This window comes from Mustelus asterias, chromosome 19 (assembly GCF_964213995.1).
Source record: "Mustelus asterias chromosome 19, sMusAst1.hap1.1, whole genome shotgun sequence".
Taxonomy (NCBI): domain Eukaryota; kingdom Metazoa; phylum Chordata; class Chondrichthyes; order Carcharhiniformes; family Triakidae; genus Mustelus; species Mustelus asterias.
In genome coordinates, this window is record NC_135819.1 from 20,302,317 (window position 1) to 20,326,102 (window position 23,786).

At 48.5% G+C, this 23,786-nt stretch overlaps 1 protein-coding gene across 1 annotated transcript in view; it reads right to left on the bottom strand.

The window, feature by feature from the left end:
* Positions 1 to 1,469: 1,469 nt before the first annotated feature.
* Positions 1,470 to 23,786, bottom strand: part of LOC144507808 (sterile alpha motif domain-containing protein 1-like) — an 84,049-nt gene continuing 61,732 nt past the window's right edge. Inside the window, exons 6-8 of the mRNA XM_078235122.1 lie at positions 10,524 to 10,617; positions 6,209 to 6,320; positions 1,470 to 2,626 (exon numbers count right to left, since the gene is read on the bottom strand). Coding sequence (XP_078091248.1) covers positions 2,477 to 2,626; positions 6,209 to 6,320; positions 10,524 to 10,617 — 356 coding nt within the window. The 3' untranslated portion in view covers positions 1,470 to 2,476. The remainder of the gene's footprint in view (positions 2,627 to 6,208; positions 6,321 to 10,523; positions 10,618 to 23,786) is intronic.

The window sequence follows — 23,786 nt, forward strand, 5'->3', positions numbered from 1 at the left end:
AAACCCACGCAGACACGAGGAGAACGTGCAAACTCCACACAGACAGTGACCCAAGCCGGGAATCGAACCCAGGTCCCTGGAGCTGTGAAGCAGCAGTGCTAACCACTGTGCCGCTGTGCTACCGTGCCCCGTGGGTTTCCTCCGGGTGCTCCGGTTTCCTCCCACAGTCCGAAAGACGTGCTGGTTAGGGTGCATTGACCCGAACAGGCGCCGGAATGTAGCGACTAGGGGATTTTCACAGTAACTTCATTGCAGTGTTAATGCAAGCCTACTTGTGATTAATAATGATGTGGAGATGCTGGTGTTGGACTGGGGTGGACACAGTAAGAAGCCTCACAGCACCAGATTAAAGTCCAACAAGTTTATTTGGTAGCACGAGCTTTTGGAGCGCTGCTCCTTCAGACTTGATTACCTGTTAAGACTCGCATTCCAACCCATTGTCTTGTAATTGAGTTTGTGTCTATATATGCCCTGTTTGTGAAACAAATCCTCCACTCACCTGATGAAGGGGCAGCGCTCCGAAAGCTCGTGCTACCAAATAAACCTGTTGGACTGTAACCTGGTGTTGAGAGACTTCTTACTGTGACTAATAAATAAATATACTTTTAAAAAGTGAATGTTTAAATTTAGCGCAATAAAATAACCAATAATCCTCAGCTTTTACAAGGGCTGTCCAGCCAAAAAAAGGCATCTTCTGGTTTAGTCATTTTCAAACCAAGTCCTGCAGATGAGCCAATGAGGGAGGTAACAGGACCTAGCGAGGGGATGTGTGGCAGTTAAACCACAAGCTGAAACCTGTGGAAAAACTGATGGGGAGAACCAGAGGGGAAGGTCACAGGAAAAACCGTTTAACTCAGAAGTTTACTAAACAGAAAGGCTGAAAAAAAAATAGAGCCACATTTTCAACCGAGTCTGCACACAGGACGGAAACTTCCACAATCCTGCACGTGAATGTAAAACCAATTTTGCCGTCAGATTTTCCGAAGGCATATTCTAAAATTTAAAACATCCCGAAAGGTTAACAGAAAATGAATCTCTGAAAGCAAGGAATTGGGGATAAGTCTGTCACCTGCACTGGGTCATACTCAAGCTCAATCCATTGGACAACCCAAGAGGTTGGTTAGAGATACTAACCAGTGTCTCGCAATGGAGTGTCAGGCCAAGTGTAGTGTCAGATTGGGCAGGGTTAGAGCACACCGATGTAACTCTGCACCCCCCACCCCGCCCACCCCTCCCCGCTCCCCCCCACCCCTCCATTATAAAGGAATACATTCTGTCCTCATTTTGAAATATCTCACACCGACTCCTACGCCCATTTTTATAATGGAAACTGCCTATGTAAACACGTCACGTTGTCATTACATCCCCTTACCAAGGGTGGTGCTGCAGCACAGGGGGAACGTAGTCACACGACAAGTTTACATACACTTATAGACAAAGGAATTGACAGGATAAAAAAAACATTGCCATGAAGTGCGACCAGAGGCCAAATTTAATGACGCATTTTTTTTCGATTCTGTAGATTCATTTGCCTGCACACAAAATCCTGCAAGTGTGAGAAAAACAGACATCACCCCCACCTCACAGGAGTTCACTTTAAGGCTTTCATTGCATTTTTGGAATGTACAGACGATATCTAGTATAATAAAAACTTTAAAAATATATATAAGACACACTCCTAGCACCAGTAACAACTGTACAGCTTGAAGCAAGAGTCCAAAAGTGATTAACTTAACGAGGGTGTCACTGTAAAAAGACAGAGCACGGGGATAAAGTTTACAACACTCCAACTGCACCGTAGCCTACGGGTCCCACAAAAAGATTTTGTGTTCACTTTGAAGGGGATTCCCTCTTACGATCGAACTGTCAGCTCCCACCTGACTGTAGGAGGATGCACGCTCTGTTTCAGTGCTTATTGCTTGATCTCTTCCCACTTCTTTTTTTTGCTTCTCAGTTTCCAATCTTCGGGACGGCGGGAAGGAAAGACCACGCCGTCCCTCCTAAGTCTGCAGCATGATGCTTTTGATGCACGTGTGTGTGTGCGTGTGCGCTGTCAGACAGGACGAAGGGCAGGGTGTTTGCAGACAGCCCCCCGTCCTCCTACGTCTGGACGCCCAGTTGCAGAACGGCACATCCACATCACGGCCAAGTCGGCAGGGGGGCCGCTTCCTCCCGTCAGCCAGATAGACGGACAAGGCCCTTTGCGAAACAAACCCAGCGCGCCATGGAAAGTGGGAGATTCCGGTACAGTGCGGGCCTGACTGCCAAAGGAAGGTTTTGACACTTCCCCAAACCCTGCTTTGTACAAACCCAGCACCTTTCTTTCCTGAAACAAACGTCTCTTATTCCTGCCGGCGTTCCTCCCTTCCCTTTAAGAATCGAACAAATTTAATTTGGGAATACTTTAAAGTGAGGCTGCAGTGGAGCGCGTGCAGGTAGAAGCTGGGTGGACCGGGCACATGATCTGTTGCCTCCATCAGCACGAGGGCGCCTCATTGTTAAAGTGGTGTAACTGCAGCACCTTGATATGATACTCATATATTTTTAGTGCGGGGCCCAGTTTAATTGCCAGTCCCGTCAGAACATCGTTCCTCTTCATTAGGAGTAGGGACTTGCCATCAATCTCCTGCAATAAGGAAGAATAAGGATCTTTCATTAATGAACATCACTGGAATGAGGAATCCCTATGCCCCCACACATAGGGTACGGTAAGCCTCAGGCAACCACAACATTGAGCCCGGATATGGATCTATGCACTAAACAAGAACCTTAGTCAGGCCGCACTTGGAATATATAGTGTTCAATTCTGGTCGCCACGCTACCAGAAGGATGTGGAGGCTTTGGAGAGGGTACGGAAAAGATTTACCAGGATGTTGCCTTGGTCTGGAGGGCACCAGCTATGAGGAGAGGTTGAGGAAACTTGGTTTGTTCTCACTGGAACGACGGAGGTTGAGGGGAGACCTGATAGAAGTCTACAAGATTATGAGGGGCATGGACAGAGTGGATAGTCAGAAGCTTTTTCCCAGGGTGGAAGAGTCAATTACTAGGGGGCACAGGTTTAAGGTGCGAGGGGCAAGGTTTAAAGGAGATGTACGAGGCAGATTTTTTACACAGAGGGTGGTGGGTGCCTGGAACTCGCTGCCGGGGGAGGTAGTGGAAGCAGATACGGTAGTGACTTTTAAGGGGCGTCTTGACAAGTACATGAGTAGGATGGGAATAGAGGGATACGGTCCCCGGAAGGGTAGGGGGTTTTAGTTTAGTCGGGCAGCATGGTCGATGCAGGCTTGGAGGGCCGAAGGGCCTGTTCCTGTGCTGTAATTTTCTTTGTTCTTTGTAAGAGTAGGAGACCCTCCGAGTGGACACCAGTCGCTCACTTCTTGGGATACCAAATCCCTCGGATTTGGATTCTGACATTAATACATACATCGGAACACTATTACATATCAGACATGGAAACAGGCCATTCAGCCCAACCAGTCAATGCCGGCGCTCATGTTCCACTTGCGCATCATCTAAAGGGGCGACACGGTGGCACAGTGGTTGGCACTGCTGCTTCAAAGCGTCAGGGACCCGGGTTCAATTCCCGGCTTGGGTCACTGTCTGTGTGGAGTTTGCACGTTCTCCCCGTGTCTGCTTGGGTTTCCTCCGGGTGCTCCGGTTTCCTCCTACAGTCCAAAGATGTGTGGGTTAAGTGGATTCGCTATGCTAAATTGCCCCTTAGTATCCAAAGATACGTAGGTTAGATGGGATTAGCCATGGTAAATATGCAGAGTTATGGAGATAGAGCGGGGGACAGCGCCTGGGTAAGATACTGTTAGAGAGTCGGTGCAGACTCGATGAGCCAAAGGCTCTCCTTGTAGACTATAGGGGTTCTGCACTGTGGGATGGTGCAGTGGTTAGCACTCTTGTGTCACAGTGCCAGGGACCCGGGTTCGATTCCCGGCTTGGGTCACTGTCTGTCTGGAGTTTGCACGTTCTCCCCATGTCTGCGTGGGTTTCCTCCGGGTGCTCCGGTTTCCTCCCACAGTCTGAAAGACGTGCTGGTTAGGTGCATTGTGTGGTAAACCACTGTTAAGCTTATTGCCTGTGTGTGTGTGTGTGTGTGTGTGTGACATGCCTGGGCATGCCCCTGCCGACCTTGCCTGAGACTCCTCCCCCCCTGGTCCAGGTATAAAGGTGACTGCTCCCAACCCCCCTGCCTCAGTCTCTGAACCAGTTCATCAGCATGGGTGTGCTCCAAGTCTTTTGCGAATAAAAGCCTATTTGTTCTTGCATACAAACTAGTCTTTGCCTGATCGATAGTGCATCACATTGGTTATGCTAAATTCTCCCTCAGTGTACCTGAATGGGCACTGGAGTGTGGCGACTAGGGGATTTTCACTGTAACTTCATTGCAGTGTTAATGTAAGCCTTACTTGTGACACGAATAAATAAACATTTAAAAACTTTTAAACTAAATTGAGTATTCTGACCCTCTGTTCCTTCCGCCCTCTTGCTCTTCCCCATAAACGCATCAATACCATTCGCTTCCATCGCTTCCACCACTCCCTGTGATAGCCGGTTCCAAATTCTCACCACTTTCTGGGGGAAGGCGTTTCTTCTGAGTTGCCTTTTTGGGTTCCTCGGTGACCATCTTATATTGACGACCTCCAGTTAAACTCTTCCCCACAAGAGAGGGAGGCGATGGCCGAGTGGTATTATGGCCGGACTATTAATCCAGAAACTCAGTTAATGTTCCGGGGGGATCCCGGATTCGAATCCCGCAGATGGTGGAATTTGAATTCAATAAAATACATCTGGAATTAAGAATCTACTGATGGCCGTGAAACCATTGTCGGAAAAACCCATCTGGAAATCTGCCGTCCTTACCTGGTCTGGCCTACATGTGAAACCAAGGCCACAGCAATGTGGTTGACTCTCAACTGCCCATCGGGTATCTTGGGATGGACAATAAACGCTGGCCAGCCAGCGACGCCCATGCCCCAAGAATTAATTTTTTAAAAAATTCTCTGTGTTTACTCTATCAAAAGCCTTTTTTCTCTTTTAAACATCTACTAGGTCACCCCTCAGCCATCTTCTTTCAAGAGAAGAGAGATCGGGCCTACCAATCCTTCTCAGGTATGTACACCCAAATATTTCTAATATCATCCTGGCAAATCTTCTCAGCCCCGCTACTCTCGGTTTCTTGTACCAGAACTGCACGGAGCGCTCCATATGCAGTCCAACCAAGTTTCCAAACAGGTTTGGCGTGACAACCCTCATTTCCAATTCGATCCTTCTAGAAATAAACCGTGGCCAGGGGTATCGGACCCCTCTGAGAGGGAGTGCAATAGAAACACAGAAAATAGGAGCAGGAGGAGGCCATTCGGCCCTTCGAGCCTGCTCCGCCATTCATTATGATCATGGTTGATCACCACCACCACCAGTGCCTTGAGTCCAGAAGGCAGCTCTGGTCAATTTATAGTCCTGTGTGCTCTCGCCAGGTAGAGTCCAGCACGTGTACTGTTCTGCTTCTGTTTGAGCCAGTAAATGAGAGTCGCTGCAAAATAACGGTCAGCTTCTGACGAGCCCCCTCCCTGCACCAAGGAGGGCACAACTGAGGTAACCGGCTGGTAACCGACCAAAAAAGGTGGTGGGTTTAGTGGAAATACTAAAGGAGCTTGATGAATAAACCTATCAAGAGCCTGCCACCGAGAAGTGCCATTTTGGTAACCAGGTCTTTGTAGGGGCTGTCCTTAAAGAGTACTCAGCTGGTTGGCTTTTGGGTTACTACTCAGCGGCCCTATCCCCATAAACCCATGCATTTACCACAGCTAATCTCCCTTACACTAAGGGGCAATTTAGCATGGCCAATCCACCTAACCTGCACATCTTTGGACACTAAGGGGCAATTTAGCATGGCCAATCCACCTAACCTGCACATCGTTGGACTGTGGGAGGAAACCGGAGCACCCGGAGGAAACCCATGCAGACACGGGGGGAACATGCAGACTCCACACAGACAGTGACCCAAGGCTGGGAATCGAACCCGTGTCCCTGATGCTGTGAGGCAGCAGTGCTAACCACTGTGCCGTCATCTTGTTAAAGCTATTTTAAACATACTCTTCATTATTTTAGCAGCGTGCATTCAGAAAATAGAAGCATTGGTGCCGTTCCTAAACTCAGTTGCAGGAATCCCAAGCACCAGAAAGGCCCCGCACTCACTCACCTGGTCCTCGAAAGCACCAGCCTGTTCCGGGAATCCTGCCTCCTTGAAATAATTCACCACATCAGCGATGCTCCACTCGGTGGGGTCGATAGACTTGCCATTCTCTTCCAGGCTGTTAACAAAGACGCCATCATTACAATCCCCCCCAAGGCTGCTGACATACACTGGGCAACAGCTCCTGCAGACCCGGTAGCCCACTGCTTATCGGCCGGTTGAAATGGGAAAGGGCAGGAGATAAAGAAGCAGTGGGAGACAGTGAGACAAAGGAAGAATAAGGATTTGATCATAGAATCCCTAGCACAGGAGGAGGCCATTTGGCCCATCGAGACTGCACCAACCACAATTCCACTAAGGTCCTATTCCCATAACCCCACATATTTACCCTGCTAGTATCACTGACACTAAGGGGCAATTTAGCATGGCCAATCAACCTAACCTGCACATCTTTGGACACTAAGGGGCAATTTAGCATGGCCAATCAACCTAACCTGCACATCTTTGGGCACTAAGGGGCAATTTAGCATGGCCAATCCACCTAACCTGCACATCTTTGGACATTAAGGGGCAATTTACATAGAACATAGAAACCCTACAGTGCAGAAGGAGGCCATTCGGCCCATCGAGTCTGCACCGACCACAATCCCACCCAGGCCCTACCCCCACATATTTTACCCACTAATCTCTCTAACCTACGCATCCCAGGACTCTAAGGGGCAATTTTTAACCTGGCCAATCAACCTAACCCGCACATCTTTGGACTGTGGGAGGAAACCGGAGCACCCGGAGGAAACCCACGCAGACACGAGGAGAATGTGCAAACTCCACACAGACAGTGACCCGAGCCGGGAATCGAACCCGGGACCCTGGAGCTGTGAAGCAGCAGTGCTAACCACTGTGCTACCGTGCCGCCCATGGCCAATCCACCTAACCTGCACATCTTTGGACATTAAGGGGCAATTTAGCATGGCCAATCCACCTAACCTGCACGTCTTTCGGACTGTGGGAAAAAACTGGAGCATCTGGAGGAAACTCACGCAACCATGGGGAAAATGTGCAAACTGCACACAAACAGTGACCCGAGGCTGGATTCGAATCCGGGTCCCTGACGCTGTGAGGCAGCGGTGCTAACCACTGTGCCACCGCGCACTGATGAACATCATTACTACACTGGAATGAGGTGCCCACTCACTGCCCCAGGCGGAGTTGATAAAGCCTCTGCTACAGCACTGAACTCAGTCACCTGGAACCTATGTACACAAAGGGGCCCTTTGAGTGGACATCCGACACTCACTGCTTGGGGTATTGGGTCCCTCTGATTTGGGAAGCTTACATTCATATATCCATAGGAACATTATTACATACGTGAGGGAGAAAGTAAAAAAAACAGGGGCAGCATGGTAGCACAGTGGTCAGCACTGCTGCCTCACAGCACCAGGGACCCGGGTTCGATTCCCGGCTTGGGTCACAGTCTGTGTGGAGTCTGCACGTTCTCCACATGTCTGCATGGGTTTCCTCCGAGTGCTCCGGTTTCTTCCAACAGTCCAAAGATGTGCTGGTTAGGTGCATTGGCCGTGCTCAACTGTCCCTTAGTGTCAGGGGGGACTAGCTAGGGTAAATGCATGGGGTTTTGGTGATAGGGCCTGGGTGGGATTGTGGATGCTGCGGACCCATTGGGCCGAGTGGCCTCCTTCTGCACTGTAAGGATTCTGTGATTCTATGAACAGACCTGCTACCAGCTGATTGCATCTTCCTGTCAAGACAGGAAGAAAGATTCTTGCTTCATAGTCAGACTCTTCATATTCAGCGACAGTCTCTCTCTGGCTCAGACCCAGACTTTCAGTCACAGTCTCCGTCTGGCTCAGGGTCAGACCCAGACGTTCAGTCACAGTCTCCGTCCGGCTCAGGGTCAGACCCAGATGTTCAGTCACAGACTCCGCCTGGCTCAGGGCCAGACCCAGACATTCAGTCAGTCTCCGTCTGGCTCAGGGTCAGACCCAGACGTTCAGTCACAGTCTCCGTCTGGCTCAGGATCAGACACAGATGTTCAGTCACAGTCTCTGTCTAGCTCAAGGTCAGACCCAGATGTTCAGTCACAGTCTCTGTCTGGCTCAGGGTCAGACCCAGACATTCAGTCACAGTCTCCGTCTGGCTCAGGGTCAGACCCAGACGTTCAGTCACAGTCTCCGTCTGGTTCAGGCTCAGACCCAGACGTTCAGTCACAGTCTCCGTCTGGCTCAGGGTTAGACCTGGACATTCAGCCACAGTCTCCGTCTGGCTCAGGGTCAGACCTAGACGTTCAGTCACAGTCATACTGTGGATCATGATCAGGCACCAGACACTGGGGTTAACATCTCCATCTGACCCCCCGATGCTAGGGTCAAAATGAAGAGCTCTTTCCTTGTCTAGGAAAAACCATTAGGGTGGGGTGGGCACCTTCATGGGTCAGTAAATAGAAAACACAGACACCAGGAGAGCATGGGAATCATCAAACAAGTACCGGAAGAGAGGAAATCAATAGGAGGACAGATGTTATAATTTGTATATTAATTTTAATTGAAAAGGACAGCGCTCAAGGCATTGTGTGCAGTAAGCAAGTTGGGTAGCACAGTTTGTGAGCTCTGGAGCATCTGATTTGACTTATTATTGTCACATGTACTGGGATATGAAGGGGCTAGACAGGGTAGAGGCACAGAGATTCTTTCCACTTAGAAAGGAAACAAGAAGTAGAGGAAACAGCCTCAAAATAAGGGGGAGTCAGTTTAGAACAGAGTTGAGGAGGAACTTCTTCTCTCAGAGAATCTCTGGAATTCTCTGCCCATTGAAGCAGTGGAGGCTACCTCGTTAAATATGTTTAAGTCACAGGTAGATAGATTTCTGATCAATAAGGGAATTAAGGGTTATGGGGAGCGGGCGGGTAAGTGGAACTAAATCAGCCATGATCTTATTGAATGGCGGGGCAGGCTCGAGGGGCTAGATGGCCTACTCCTGCTCCTATTTCTTATGTTCTTATACAGTGAAATGTATTGTTTCTTGCGCGCTATACAGACAAAACATATAGTTCATAGAGTACGCAGCATGATGACACACTGGTTCGCACTGCTGCCTCACAGGGACCCGGGTTCAATTCCCAGCTTGGGTCACTGTCTGTGCGGAGTTTGCACGTTCTCCCCGTTTCTGCGTGGGTTTCCTCCGGGTGCTCCGGTTTCCTCCCACAGTCCAAAAGACGTGTTGGTTAGGTGCATTGGCCGTGCTAAATTCTCCCTCAGTGTACCCGAACAGGCGCCGGAGTGTGGCCACACGGGGATTTTCACAATAACTTCATTGCAATTTGAATGTAAGCCTACTTAATAAATAAACTTTAAAACTTTTTTTTACATAGGGGAGAAGGAGAATGTTTGATTTGACTTGATGTATTATTGTCACATGTATTAGTATACAGTATACAAGCATTGTTTCTTGCATGCTATACAAAGCATACCGTTCATAGAGAAGGAAAGGGGTCACTCTGTGCGGAGTCTGCACGTTGTGCCCCGCGTCTGCGCGAGTTTCCTCCGCGTGCTCCGGTTTCCTCCCACACTCTGAAAGACGTGCCGGTTAGGGTGCATTGGCCGTACTAAATTCTCCCTCAGTGCTACCCGAGCAGGCGTCAGAGTGTGGCAACTGGGGGATTTTCACATTGCAGTGTCAATGTAAGCCTAGTTGGGACACTAATAAATAAACTTTAAACTGAGATGGCTCCGGTGGAGTAGTGAGTGGGAGGGATATAAAAACAGGCAAAGAGGGAGGAGAACGGTCACAGTCTAAAGTTGTTGTTGTTTATTGACGTTGTGTTTAACTTAAAGGGCGGTGTATAATAGAGGTGTATAAAATTATGAAGGGCATAGATAGGGTGAACAGTGGGAAGCTTTTTCCCAGGTCGGAGGCGACGAACACAAGGGGTCACAGGTTCAAGGTGAGGGGGGGCAAGGTTCAACACAGATGTCAGGGGGACGTATTTTACACAGAGGGTGGTGGAGGCCTGGAATGCACTGCCAAGCAAAGTGATTGAGGCGGACACGCTGAGATCGTTTAAGACTTATCTAGATAGCCACATGAACAGACTGGGAATAGAGGGATACAAACGAATGGTCTAGAAGGGCACATGAGCGGCGCAGGCTTGGAGGGCCGAAGGGCCTGTTCCTGTGCTGTATTGTTCTTCGAGACAGAATGGAAAGATAGGGCGTGAAAAGCGCTGATTGGAATAAGAGTCTGTAGGCACTGAAATGGGCAGCCGCGAAGGGTACGGACACAGTGGACCCCTGAGTCAGGTACTTACAGGTGTCTGTTGGTGGGGCCGTTCTCTTCAGGGACCATGTCTGTTGGAGATGCTGATGGTGTAAGAAGACAGGAGGCTCCAGCAACCTCAGGAACTGTCCAGCAAAGAGGGAAAATAGAAATATCAGACGCTAGTTACCCCAGCAATAAGATCGTAAAAGACAAAAACTCAAAACCTGCTGCAATAAATTCAGATGTAACACATTGCTAAAGTACTGATACACTAATGAACCACCCAAAGAAGCTAGTTTGTTCCCTTCCAAACTGCGGAGGTTAAGATTCAAAGAACAAAGAAAAGAACAAAGAACAGTACAGCACAGGAACAGGCCCTTCGGCCCTCCAAGCCTGTGCCGATCATGTCTGCCTAAACTAAAACTGTCTGCACTTACGGAGTCCGTATCCTTCCATTCCCATCCTATTCATGTATTCGTCTAGTTGCCCCTTAAATGCCGCTATCGTACCCGCTCCCACCCCCTCCCCGGGCAGCGCGTTCCAAACATTCACCACCCTCTGTGTATTCAGTCAAATTCATGGTGTTTTGATGGTATGGATAGTGAGAAGATGCTTCAACTGGTAAAAGTGCTTTTTTAAACATTCTTTTACTTCATCCTTGGTAAATGTGCGGGGTTACGGGTTCGTGGGGGGTCGGGGTGGGGGGTATTCTTTTGGAGAGTCGGTGCAGGCTCGATGGGCCAGATCTGCACTGTAGGGATCCTATAAAAGCTCTATAAAATTAAGCACAGCCGATCTCTTTCCCGCAAGGACGTTAGTGAACCAGATGGATTTTTATCGGCAATTCAGTAGTCTCGTGTTCACCATTACTGAGATGCATTTCCCCTCCCCCAGATTTATTTAATTTAAATTCCAGAGCTGCCGTGGTGGGTTTCGAACTCTCATCTCTGGATCATTAGCTGAGGTTTGACGGATACTGGTGCAGCGGTATAACAGCCATGCTGCCCTACTCACTCCTGAGTAACTATTATTATTAGCTTTATTTATTGTCACACATATTGGGATACAGTGAAAAGTATTGTTTCTTGCGCACTATCCAAAGCATACCATTCATAGAGTACATCAGGGAGAAGGCAAAAGAGAGAGTGCAGAATGTAGTGTTACAGTCATAGCTAGGGCGTAGAGAAAGATCAACTTAATGCAAGGTAGGTCCATTCAAAAGTCTGACGGCAGCAGCAGGGAAGAAGCTGTTCTTGAGTCGGTTGGTACGTGACCTCGGACTTTTGTATCTTTTTCCCAACGGAAGAAGGTGGAAGAGAGAATGTCTGGGGTGCGTGGGAGGTTCTTAATCATGTTGGCTGCCTTTCCGAGGCAGCGGGAAGTGTGGACTGAGTCAATGAATGGGAGGCTGGTTTGCGTGATGGACTGGGCTACGTTCACGACCCTTTAGAAGGCTACACTCAGGCACCAGTTGGGCCTGTGGTGTCACCGAGGCAGTGTCTCAGGCAAAGAATGCCTGGCAGCTTGAGGGAAGGAGAAGAGGGACAGGGACAGGGGACAAGGCCACAAAGAAAAACGTGCACAAATTGAACAACCTGAATTCAAACAGATAACCAAGTCACAATTTTTGGTCTCCAAACAAATCCTAGGCAAACGAGAAAAAAAAAACACTTTCAGTTGAATATTACCTCCCGGTCCTCCACTAATAGGAATAAACATGTCACTTTTTGCATCATTGAGGATGGATGACAGGTTAATTGGACCGCATGTGAAACTAGCAAGTGAAGTACCGAGGAGAAATGTTTGCCTGCTGCAGGAACACAGCTTTACTTTAACCTGCTATAAAGCTGTCATTATTAAGCAGAGGTGAAGAATCCAGCCCCAGCATTCCAGAGGCAGAGGGAAAGATCAAACACCACTCAGAAGCTTTTAATAATAGCTCAGAGAGAGAGAGAGAGGTTTTGTGTGCAGTTGTGTACATCATATTCAATTACCATCAGTACTGGGAACAGGAACTACCTCAGTCGTAGTGAAAGGGACAAGAGGAGGACAGAATGTACAGCAACCTGTACTAATCCAGCGCTGCTGATGCCGCGATACATCCCCAGGGCCCTTCCAGGAGAGCATTATCAAACACTAGTTGACGTTCAGCCACATAATATATCAGGGCAAGTAATCAAAATTTTGGTCAAAGACTAAAGAAAGGCGGAGAGGTTTAGGGAGAGAATTCCAGAGCTGCGGGTCTTAGAATTACAGAATCCCCACACTGCAGAAGGAGGCCATTCGGCCCATCGATCCAGCTGGAGGGAGTACAGAATAGGTTTACCAGGATGCTGCCTGGTACAGAGGGTATTAGCTGTGAGGAGAGATTTTTTGATTTGGTTAGATTTGATTTATTATTGTCACATGTATTAACATACAGTGAAAAGTATTGTTTCTTGCGCGCTATACAGACAGAGCAGATCTCTGGGGGTGAGCCGAGTGAGAAAGCTCAGGTGGTTAGGGGCTGTAAAAGACTGGGCCTTGTGATTGGGGACTCCACAATTAAGGGGACAGATAGGAGGGTCGGAACTAAAGGTAGGGACTCAGGGTTGGTGTGTTGCCTACCAGGGGCTGGGGTCCGGGATGTGTCTGACAGGGTATTCAGGACTCTTAGGGGGGAGGGAGATAAACCACAAGTTATTGTACATGTGGGGACACACGACATAGGGAGGATAGGGGAAGGGGATATTAGGCAGGGATTTATGGAGTTGGGGTGGAAACTAAAGGCCAAGACTGACAGAGTGGTTATCTCTGGACTCTTGCCTGTACCACGGGATAGTTTAGAGAGGAATAGGGAGAGGGAAGGTTTGAATTCATGGCTGAGGGGATGGTGCAGGAGGGAGGGGTTCAGGTACTTAAGCAATTGGGGCTCGTACTGGGGAAGGTGTGACCTCTATGAGAAGGATGGTCTACACCTTAATCAGAAGGGGACCAATATCCTGGGGGGTAAATTTGCTAAGGCCATGCAGGGAGGTTTAAACTGATTCGGGGGGGGGGGAGGGATCCTGAGTAGTGGGGCTGAAAGTGAGGGATGCATGGATGGGGACTGCAATGCACGGCATTGCAGAGGTGGGGTGGAGCAGGGTTTGAAATGTGTATACTTCAATGCCAGGAGTATTCGCAATAAAGTGGGTGAACTTGCAGCGTGGATCAGTACCTGGGACTTCGATGTTGTGGCTATTTCAGAGACATGGATAGAGCAGGGGCAGGAATGGATGCTGCAGGTCCCGGGGTTCAAATGTTTTAGTCGAAGTAGGGAAGGAGGTAGAAGAGGGGGAGGGGTAGCATTATTGGTCAGAGATTGTATCACAGTGTCAGAGAGGAGGTTTGATGAGGACTTATCTGTTGAGGTAGTATGGGCGGAGATTAGAAATAGGAGAGGAGAGGTCACCCTGTTGGGAGTCTTTTATAGACCTCCTAAAAGTTCTAGAGAGGTTGAGGAAAGGATTGCGGAGTCAATCCTGCTTAGGAGTGAAAGTAATAGGGCAATTGTTATGGGGGATTTTAACTTGACTAATATTGACTGGAATTGTTATAGCTCTAGCTCGTTAGAGGGGTCAGTTTTTGTTCAAAGCGTGCAGGAAGGTTTTTTGACTCAGTATGTAGACAGGCCAACTAGAGGTGAGGCTATATTGGATCTGGTGCTGGGAAATGAGCCAGACCAGGTGCTAGACTTGGAAGTTGGTGTGCATTTTGGTGATAGTGACCACAATTCGGTTACGTTCACCTTAGTGATGGAAAGGGATAGGCATGAACCTCGGGCCAGTGGTTTTAGCTGGGGGAAGGGTAATTATGAGGCTATTAGGAGAGAATTAGGAAACATAGGTTGGACTAGGAGATTACAGGGACTGGGAACGTCCGACATGTGGAGTTTTTTCAAGGAGCAGCTACTGCGAGTCTGTGATAGGTATGTCCCTGTCAGGCAAGGAGGAATTGGTAGGGCTAGGGAACCGTGGTGCACCAAAAAAGTTTCTTTGTTGGTTAAAAAGAAAAAGGAGGCTTATGTTCGGATGAGACGTGAGCACTCGGGTAGTGCACTAGAAAGCTTTAGATTGGCTAAGAGGGAGTTGAAGAGCGAGCTTAGAAGGGCTAAAAGGGGACATGAGAAGACTTTGGCGGATAGGGTTAAAGTGAATCCTAAGGCGTTCTATAGGTATGTCAAGAACAGAAGGTTGGTTAGGGCAAGTTTAGGGCCAGTTATAGATGGCAGAGGGAAGTTATGTGTGGAACCGGAGGAGATTGGTGAAGCATTGAACCAATATTTCTCTTCGGTGTTCACGCAAGGGGACATGAATATAGCTGAGGAGGACACTGGGTTGCAAGGGAGTAGAATAGACAGTATTACAGTTGATAAGGAGGATGTGCAGGATATTCTGGAGGGTCTGAAAATAGATAAATCCCCTGGTCCGGATGGGATTTATCCAAGGATTCTCTGGGAGGCAAGAGAAGTGATTGCAGAGCCTCTGGCTCTGATCTTCAGGTCGTCGTTGGCCTCTGGTATAGTACCAGAAGATTGGAGGTTAGCGAATGTTGTCCCATTGTTTAAGAAGGGGAACAGAGACTTCCCCGGGAATTATAGACCGGTGAGTCTCACTTCTGTTGTCGGCAAGATGTTGGAAAAAATTATAAGGGATAGGATTTATAGTTATTTGGAGAGTAATGAATTGATAGGTGATAGTCAGCATGGTTTTGTGGCAGGTAGGTCGTGCCTTACTAACCTTATTGAGTTTTTTGAGAAAGTGACCAAGGAGGTGGATGGGGGCAAGGCAGTGGACGTGGTATATATGGATTTTAGTAAGGCGTTTGATAAGGTTCACCATGGTAGGCTTCTGCAGAAAATGCAGATGTATGGGATTGGGGGTGATCTAGGAAATTGGATCAGGAATTGGCTAGCGGATAGGAAACAGAGGGTGGTGGTTGATAGTAAATATTCATCATGGAGTGCGGTTACAAGTGGTGTACCTCAGGGATCTGTTTTGGGGCCACTGCTGTTTGTAATATTTATTAATGATCTGGATGAGGGTATAGTTGGGTGGATTAGCAAATTTGCTGATGACACCAAAGTCGGTGGTGTGGTAGACAGTGAGGAAGGGTGTCGTAGTTTGCAGGAAGACTTAGACAGGTTGCAAAGTTGGGCCGAGAGGTGGCGGATGGAGTTTAATGCGGAGAAGTGTGAGGTAATTCACTTTGGTAGGAATAACAGATGTGTTGAGTATAGGGCTAACGGGAGGACTTTGAATAGTGTGGAGGAGCAGAGGGATCTAGGTGTATGTGTGCATAGATCCCTGAAAGTTGGGAATCAAGTAGATAAGGTTGTTAAGAAGGCATATGGTGTCTTGGCGTTTATTAGTAGGGGGATTGAATTTAGGAGTCGTAGCGTTATGTTGCAACTGTACACAACTCTGGTGCGGCCGCACTTGGAGTACTGTGTGCAGTTCTGGTCCCCACATTACAGGAAGGATGTGGAGGCTTTGGAGAGGGTGCAGAGGAGGTTTACCAGGATGTTGCCTGGTATGGAGGGGAGATCCTATGAGGAGAGGCTGAGGGATTTGGGATTGTTTTCGCTGGAAAGGCGGCGGCTAAGAGGGGATCTTATTGAAACATATAAGATGATTAGAGGTTTAGATAGGGTGGATAGTGATAGCCTTTTTCCTCTGATGGAGAAATCCAGCACGAGGGGGCATGGCTTTAAATTGAGGGGGGGTAGTTATAGAACCGATGTCAGGGGTAGGTTCTTTACCCAGAGGGTGGTGAGGGATTGGAATGCCCTGCCAGCATCAGTAGTAAATGCGCCTAGTTTGGGGGCGTTTAAGAGATCCGTAGATAGGTTCATGGACGAAAAGAAATTGGTTTAGGTTGGAGGGTCACAGTTTTTTTTTTTAACTGGTCGGTGCAACATCGTGGGCCGAAGGGCCTGTTCTGCGCTGTAATGTTCTATGTTCTATGTTCTACCGTTCATAGAGAAGGAAAGGAGAGAGTGCAGAATGTAGTGTTACAGTCATAGCTAGGGTGTCGAGAAAGGATCAATTTAATGCAAGGTAGGTCCATTCAAAAGCCTGACAGCAGCAGGGAAGAAGCTGTTCTTGAGTCAGTCGGTAGGTGACCTCGGACTTTTGTATCTTTTTCCCGACGGAAGGAGGTGGAAGAGAGAATGTTGAATAAACTGGGATTATTCTCCCTGGAAAGACAGAGACTGAGGGGGCGACCTGACAGTTTATAAAATTATGAGGGGTATAGATAGGGTGAATAGTTGGAAGCTTTTTCCCAGGGCAGAAATGACAATTACAAGGGGGCACAAGTTCAAGATAAGGGGGGAAAGCTTCAGTGGAGATGTGCGGGGGAAGTTTTTACACAGAGGGTGGTGGGGGCCTGGAATGCACGGCCAAGTGAGGTGGTTGAAGCAGATACATTAGCGACATTTAAAACTTATCTGGATAGACACATGAACAGACAGGGAATAGGGGGATATAAGCTGTTGGTCTAGTTAGGACAACGTGATCGGCGCAGGCTTGAAGGGCCTGTTCCTGTGCTGTACTGTTCTTTGCATCGAGAACAATCCCACCCAGGCCTTGTCCCCGTAACCCCACATATTTACCCTGCTAATCCCCCTGACACTAAGGGGCAATTTAGCACGGCCAATCAACCTAACCCGCACATCTTTGGAGTGTGGGGGGAAACCGGAGCACCCGGAGGAAACCCACGCAGACACGGGGAGAACGTGCAAATTCCACACAGACAGCGACCCGAGCCAGGAATGGAACCTGGGTCCCTGGCGCTGTGAGACACCAGTGCTAACCACTGTGCCACTTCATATCGAAAGTGTTGACGGAGAAGCCAACCTTTTACACTCATCTGGACTCAGTTCCTGGAAAGCTTTCTCTCTCCTGCTGCTTCCTCTGTTGAGTATTGGTCAACAGGTAATGGTGAGAGGGTATCAAATCAAGCAAAGAAACATAATTGGGTGAGATGGCTCGCTGGTAAAAAAGGTCAATGATATATAACCGCTAGGTTAACACCATCAGTCCTTTTGGGCACATGGCATCAGTTGGATGAATTTGTGTGAGGCATGGTGTCCCAATTCCAAGACATTGGCTATGGCATTGCTGGCCTTGTGGAAAAGACAAGAGTAATATGAACAGAAGCATTCTCATGCAGCATCACCTCCAGGGACACTATCTGCACACTAAAACTTTATACAGTGCTTCGGTTCAACTTATTTCCAGTTTGAATGAATCCTGGAACCACAGGATCTTTACAAAGCAAAATGGAGGCCGGTGGGCCCATCGAGTCCCTACTGGCTCTCCTGTCCCACTCCCCTGCCTCATCCCTGTAACTTTGCACATTCTTTCCCAAACCCAATAAAGTAGCTGAAGACAGTTTGAACATGGCAGAACCCATGTTCTTTATGTGGGGGAGAGGGTGAGGTAGTGATTTTTTTCACTAGATTGCCCAGGGTAAATACCCCGTTCGAATCCCACCTCTATCAAATCTCCAATCTGACGAAGAGTCATCCAGATTTGAAACGTTAGCTCGGTTCTCTATCCACAGATGCTATCAAACGGCACAGTGGTTAGCGCTGCTGCCTCACAGCGCCAGGATCCCGGGTTTGATTCCCAGCTTGGGTCACTGTCTGTGTGGAGTCTGCACATTCTCCCCGTGTCTGCGTGCGTTTCCTCCGGGTGCTCCGGTTTCCTCCCACAGTCCAAAGATGTGAAGGTGAGGTGGATCGGCCGTGATAAATTGCCCCTTAGTGTCAGGGGGACTAGTTAGGGTAAATGCATGAGGTTATGGGGATAGGGCCTGGGTGGGATTGTGGTCAGTGCAGACTCAATGGGCCAAATGGCCTCCTTCTGCACTGTAGGATTCTATGCTTCTAACGCAGAGTATGAAGCAAAAGACAAACTGAAGGCAACACAATGTGTTTTTTTTCTGCTGTACAGGCAGGGTGAGAAAAATCATATTGGCTTCTCCGTCAACACTGTAATACTGAACATCCCGAGGTGGACACTGTCTCTGATTACTTCCTTGTTCTTGGACAGTGTCATCTTTGGTGTCAATCTTTTGATACTCCAACGATTATCCTGCGAGGATACAGTTGACACAAGCAGAATCGTGAATAAAGCTGCATCATTATTCTCTGACCGCTATGTTTTTGCCCAGCCAAATTAAACAACCAACCCAAGCCATGACATCTCTAACTCAACTCATGTCTGCCAGATTCTTCAGAAGGTGGAGAAAAACACTCACTGGGCAACTGTACAAGTCTGGTCAGAATCATTTTTTTCCCATTCATTCATGGGACATGGGTGTCGCTGGCTGGCCAGCATTTTTTGCCCATTCTTAGTTGAAAGTCAACCACATTCCCTGGCGCTTTGGGGCAGCAGTGCTAACCACTGTGCCAACACGCCACCTGCATTAAATGTTCCCTGCCACTTGTCTGGCCACTCTAGAATCATAGAATCCTACAGTGCAGAAGGAGGCCATTCAGCCCATTGAGTCTGCACCGACCACAATCCCACCCAGGTCCTATCCCCATAATGCCATGCATTTACCCTAGCCAGTCCCCCTGACACTAAGGGGCAATTTAGCATGGCCAATCCACCTAACCTGCACATCTTTGGACTGTGGGAGGAAACCAGAGCACTTGGATGAAACCCACACAGACATGGGGAGAAAGTGTAAACTCCACACAGATCAGCCTGTCTATGTCCTTTCAAAGTTATGATGTGGAGATGCGGGCGTTGGACTGGGGTAAACACAGTAAGGAGTCTAACAATACCAGGTTAAAGTCCAACAGGTTTATTTGGTAGCAAACGCCACTAGCTTTCGGAGCGCTGCTCCTTTGTCAGGTGAGTGGGAGATCTTCAAAGTTCATCAGTCTCCTCCTCACAGTTCCCAATATTTCCAAGTTTTTGTGTCATCCATAAATTTTGAAATTGTTTCCACCCCTAAATCATTGATATACATCAAGAAATGCAGCGTTCCTCACACTTAAACACCCTCCCACTCCTGGAACCCCACTGTACACCTTCCTCCAGTCTGAAATTAAAGCATCATGCTCTGTTTTCTGTCACTGAGCCAATTTCAGCATCCACTCCGCCACTTTCCATTTTACTCCAGGTGCTCTAACTTTAAAGTTTATTTATTAGTGTCACAAGTAGGCTTACATTAACACTGCAATGAAGTTACTGTGAAAATCCCCTGCTGACATGCCTGCTATTTGGCACTGTATCAAAGACTTTTTGGAACTTTATGTGCCCCACATCAAAGTTTAAAGTTTATTTATTAGTCACAAGTAGGCTTACATTCACACTGCAATGAAGTTACTGTGAAAATCCCCCGGTCGCCACACTCCGGTGCCTGTTTGGGTACACTGAGGGAGAATTTAGCACGGCCAATGCACCCTAACCAGCACGTCTTTCAGACTGCGGGAGGTAACCGGAGCATCCGGAGGAAACCCACGCAGACACGGGGAGAACGTGCAGACTCCACACAGACAGTGACCTAAGCCGGGAATTGAACCCGGGTCCCCGGTGCTGTGAGGCAGCAGTGCTAACCACTGTGCCACCGTGCCACCCCTACTGCATTAACCTCATCAACACTCTCTCGGTCACCTCAACAACAAACCTGAGTTAGTTTGTTGAACACGATTTGCCGATAACAGATCCAGGCTGGTTTTGCTTTATCAATCTGCATTTAAGCGACTTTTCACTTTGTCCTGAGTTTATAAAATGATAAGATTCCTACAGTGCCGAAGGAGGCCATTCAGCCCATCGAGTCTGCACCGACCACTATCCCACCCAGGCCCTATAGACGTTTTCCCACTACCGAGGCTAAACTGACGGCTGGGCTAATCTTTTCACCCTTCATTGAATATAGGAAGTAGAAGCATTTTTAAATTAGCTATATTTTGAATTGTTAAATATTAGAAATAAGGTATAGATTTAAGTGGGTTTCATTCAGTGTTTCTGTTTAAGAGTAAAACTCGTAGTTCGACAAAGGTGTTTGTGTGTGTGGGGGTGTTGGTTTCAGCTGAAGCCGTGTTTCTATCGTGCTCAGAGAGGTTTACTGCATGGGAAGTAAATAAAAGCTTGGAGTTGGACTTCCACCACTTAACAGTGCCATCACTATAGACTGCCTATTTCACTCTCCGAGACGCTCCCACCACAGCTGAGCTGCTGCTGAGATTCTCAATCCTGCTTCCGTTACCTCTCGGTTTGACTGCTGCGAAGCGCTCTTGTCCGGCCTCCCACATTCCTCCCTCCGTAAATCTGAGATTACCCAGGGTTCTGTTGTCCAAGCCTTTACTCACACCAAGTCGCAGTCACTCATCACCTTTCTATTCACTGACCTGGCGTGGGTTTCCTCCCACACTCCAAAGGTTTAGGTTGATTGGCCATGCTAAATTGTAAATACGTTCCCTCCCAGTCAAGGCCATGGCCTTTTCCTGCCATATTCTCCAGATCCACAACCCTCCGAGATATCTGCGCTCATCCACAGAAGGTCATAGAATCCATACAGTCCAGAAAGAGGCCTTTCGGCCCATCGAGCCTGCATCACCAACAATCCCACCCAGATCCTATCCCCATAACCCCGCTAATCCCCCTGACACCAAGGGGCAATTTAGCATGGCTAATCAACCTAACCTGGACACCTTTGGAGTGTGGGAGGAAACCGGAGCACCCGGAGGAAACCCACGCAGACACGGGGAGAACGTGCAGGCTCCACACAGACAGTCACCCGAGGCGGGAATCAAACCTGCGTTCCTGGCTTTGTGAGGAAGCAGCAATAACCACGGTGCCACCGTGCTGCCTATCTCGAGTATTGTTGATTTTAACAGCTCCAGCATTGATGACAAAGAACAGTACAGCACAGGAACAGGCCCTTCGGCCCTCCAAGCCTGTGCCGATCATGATGTCTGCCTAAACTAAAACCGTACGCACTTAGAGTCCGTATCCTTCCATTCCCATCCTACTCATGGATTAGTCTAGTTGCCCCTTAAATGCCGCTATCGTACCTGCTCCCACCACCTCCCCGGGCAGCGCGTTCCAGACATTCACCACCCTCTGTGTAAAAAACCTGCCTCGCACATCTCCTCTAAACTTTTCCCCACGCACCTTAAACCTGTGTCCCCGAGTACTTGTCTTTTCTACCCTAGGAAACAGCATCTGACTATCCACTCTGTCCATGCCACTCATAATCTTGTAGACCTCTATCAGGTCGCCCCTCAACCTCCATCGTTCCAGTGAGAACAAACCGAGTTTATCCAACCTTTCCTCATAGCTAATACCCTCCAGACCAGGCAACATCCTGGTAAACCTCTTCTGCCCCCTCTCCAAAGCATCCACATCCTTCTGGTAGTGTGGTGACCAGAATTGGACACAATATTCTAAAGGCGGCCAACCATGACAGTGGCCCTAAGCTCTGCAACTGTGTCCTTCAGCCTCTCCGTTTCTCTTTTTTTCTTTACAACATTTATTAAAGCCTACGTTTTTGACCAAGCCTTTGACCACCTTCCCAATATGTGGCTCAATATTAAATTTTGCTTCACTACCCACTGGTGTCTAATTTTGCTTTATAACCTTCTTGGGAAATGCAATGGGACATTTTATTTTTTTTTAAAGTTTATTTATTAGTCACAAGTAAGGCTTACATTAACACTGCAATGAAGTTAATGTGAAAATCCCCTAGTCACCACACTCTGGTGCCTGTTCGGGTACGCCGAGGGGCAATTTAACACGGCCAATGCACCCTAACCAGCACGTCTTTCGGACTGTGGGAGGAAACCGGAGCACCCGGAGGAAACCCACGCAGACACGGGGAGAGTGTACAGACTCCACGCAGACAGTGACCCAAGCCGGGAATCGAACCCGGGTCCCTGGCGCTGTAAGGCAGCAGTGCTAACCACTGTGCCGCCGTGTGTTAAAGGTGGTATGTAAATAGAGGTTGCTGTTGATATTGATACCAACATCGAGTGCCTGAAATGGGAACAGTTCCATTCCTCAGAACCTTAGCCTTGTCTACGTACAATTCCATTTGCACCTTCTCGTTAGAAAACCACTGCAGGGTCCTTCATAGAGGCATGGCCAAATAAAACACAAATCAAGCAAAGGAGGAGGTGGGGATTAAAATACAAGGGCGGGAATTTTAAAAATGGAGGCTTTGGAAGACCGGGAACTAAATTAGATCAGGGATGAATGGAAGTTGACGTGGGATAGGGTATGGAGTATAGAGTTCTATATGAACTGAGTGTGGAGGATGGGAGGCCAACCATAAGAGCATTGGAATAGTCAATTCTGAAGGTGAGTATGGATGGCCGTGGGTAAGTTGAGGTAGGGAAGGAGGTGGGTGGCGTCAGAGAGCTGGAAATATGTGGTGGAGGAGTAGACATGGGGTCGGAAGGTCATTTTGAGATGAGCGTGACTGTGAACACTCTGGTTCGAGTCGAGAGAGGAGAGGAACAGCATTAGTGTCGAGGGTATGGAGGCTGTGGTGGGAATGCTAAAAAAAAATTATTAGTCACAAGTATTGCCTACATTAACACCGCAATGAAGTTACTGTGAAAATCCCCTGGTCGCCACATTCCGGCGCCTGTTCGGATCATTGCATCTGACCAGCCCGTCTTTCAGACTGTGGGAGGAAACCGGAGCACCCGGAGGAAACCCACGCAGACACGGGGAGAATGTGCAAACTTCACACAGACAGTGACCCAAGCCGGGAATCGAACCCGGGTCCCTGGCGCTGTGAGGCAGCGGTGCTAACCACTGTGCCACCGTGCCCGGGTCCCTGGCGCTGTGAGGCAGCAGTGCTAACCACTGTGCCACCGATTGCTGTACAACCCATGGACACTTCAGGCACTTCACAGAATCCCTACAGCGCAGAAGGAGCCCATTCGGCCCATTGAGTCTGCAGTGACTCTCTGAAAGAGCATCTTATCCTGGCCCACCCCCCCCTACTCGAGCAGTGCTAACTACTGTGCCATCCTCCAGCTGATTCCTTAATCACCTGAAATGGTTCTGGCACAGCAGCAAATAATGCCTTCACGAGGACTTTCCTTTGGGACGTTTCTCAATTGGCTTCTGTAACTTGGGCACAAGCCAGGCCGACCGTGGAGCTTCCAACCAAGTCACGGCCTCCGGGAAGGGAGACCTCCCTACTTCCCATATGAAATTCATGGACAATGCCCTTGTTTTGAGAGTCACTTTGGGCCTTGCCAGGAGCAAACTTCCAAGTCCAATACGATAACCAAATTCAGAGAATCCCCGCAGTG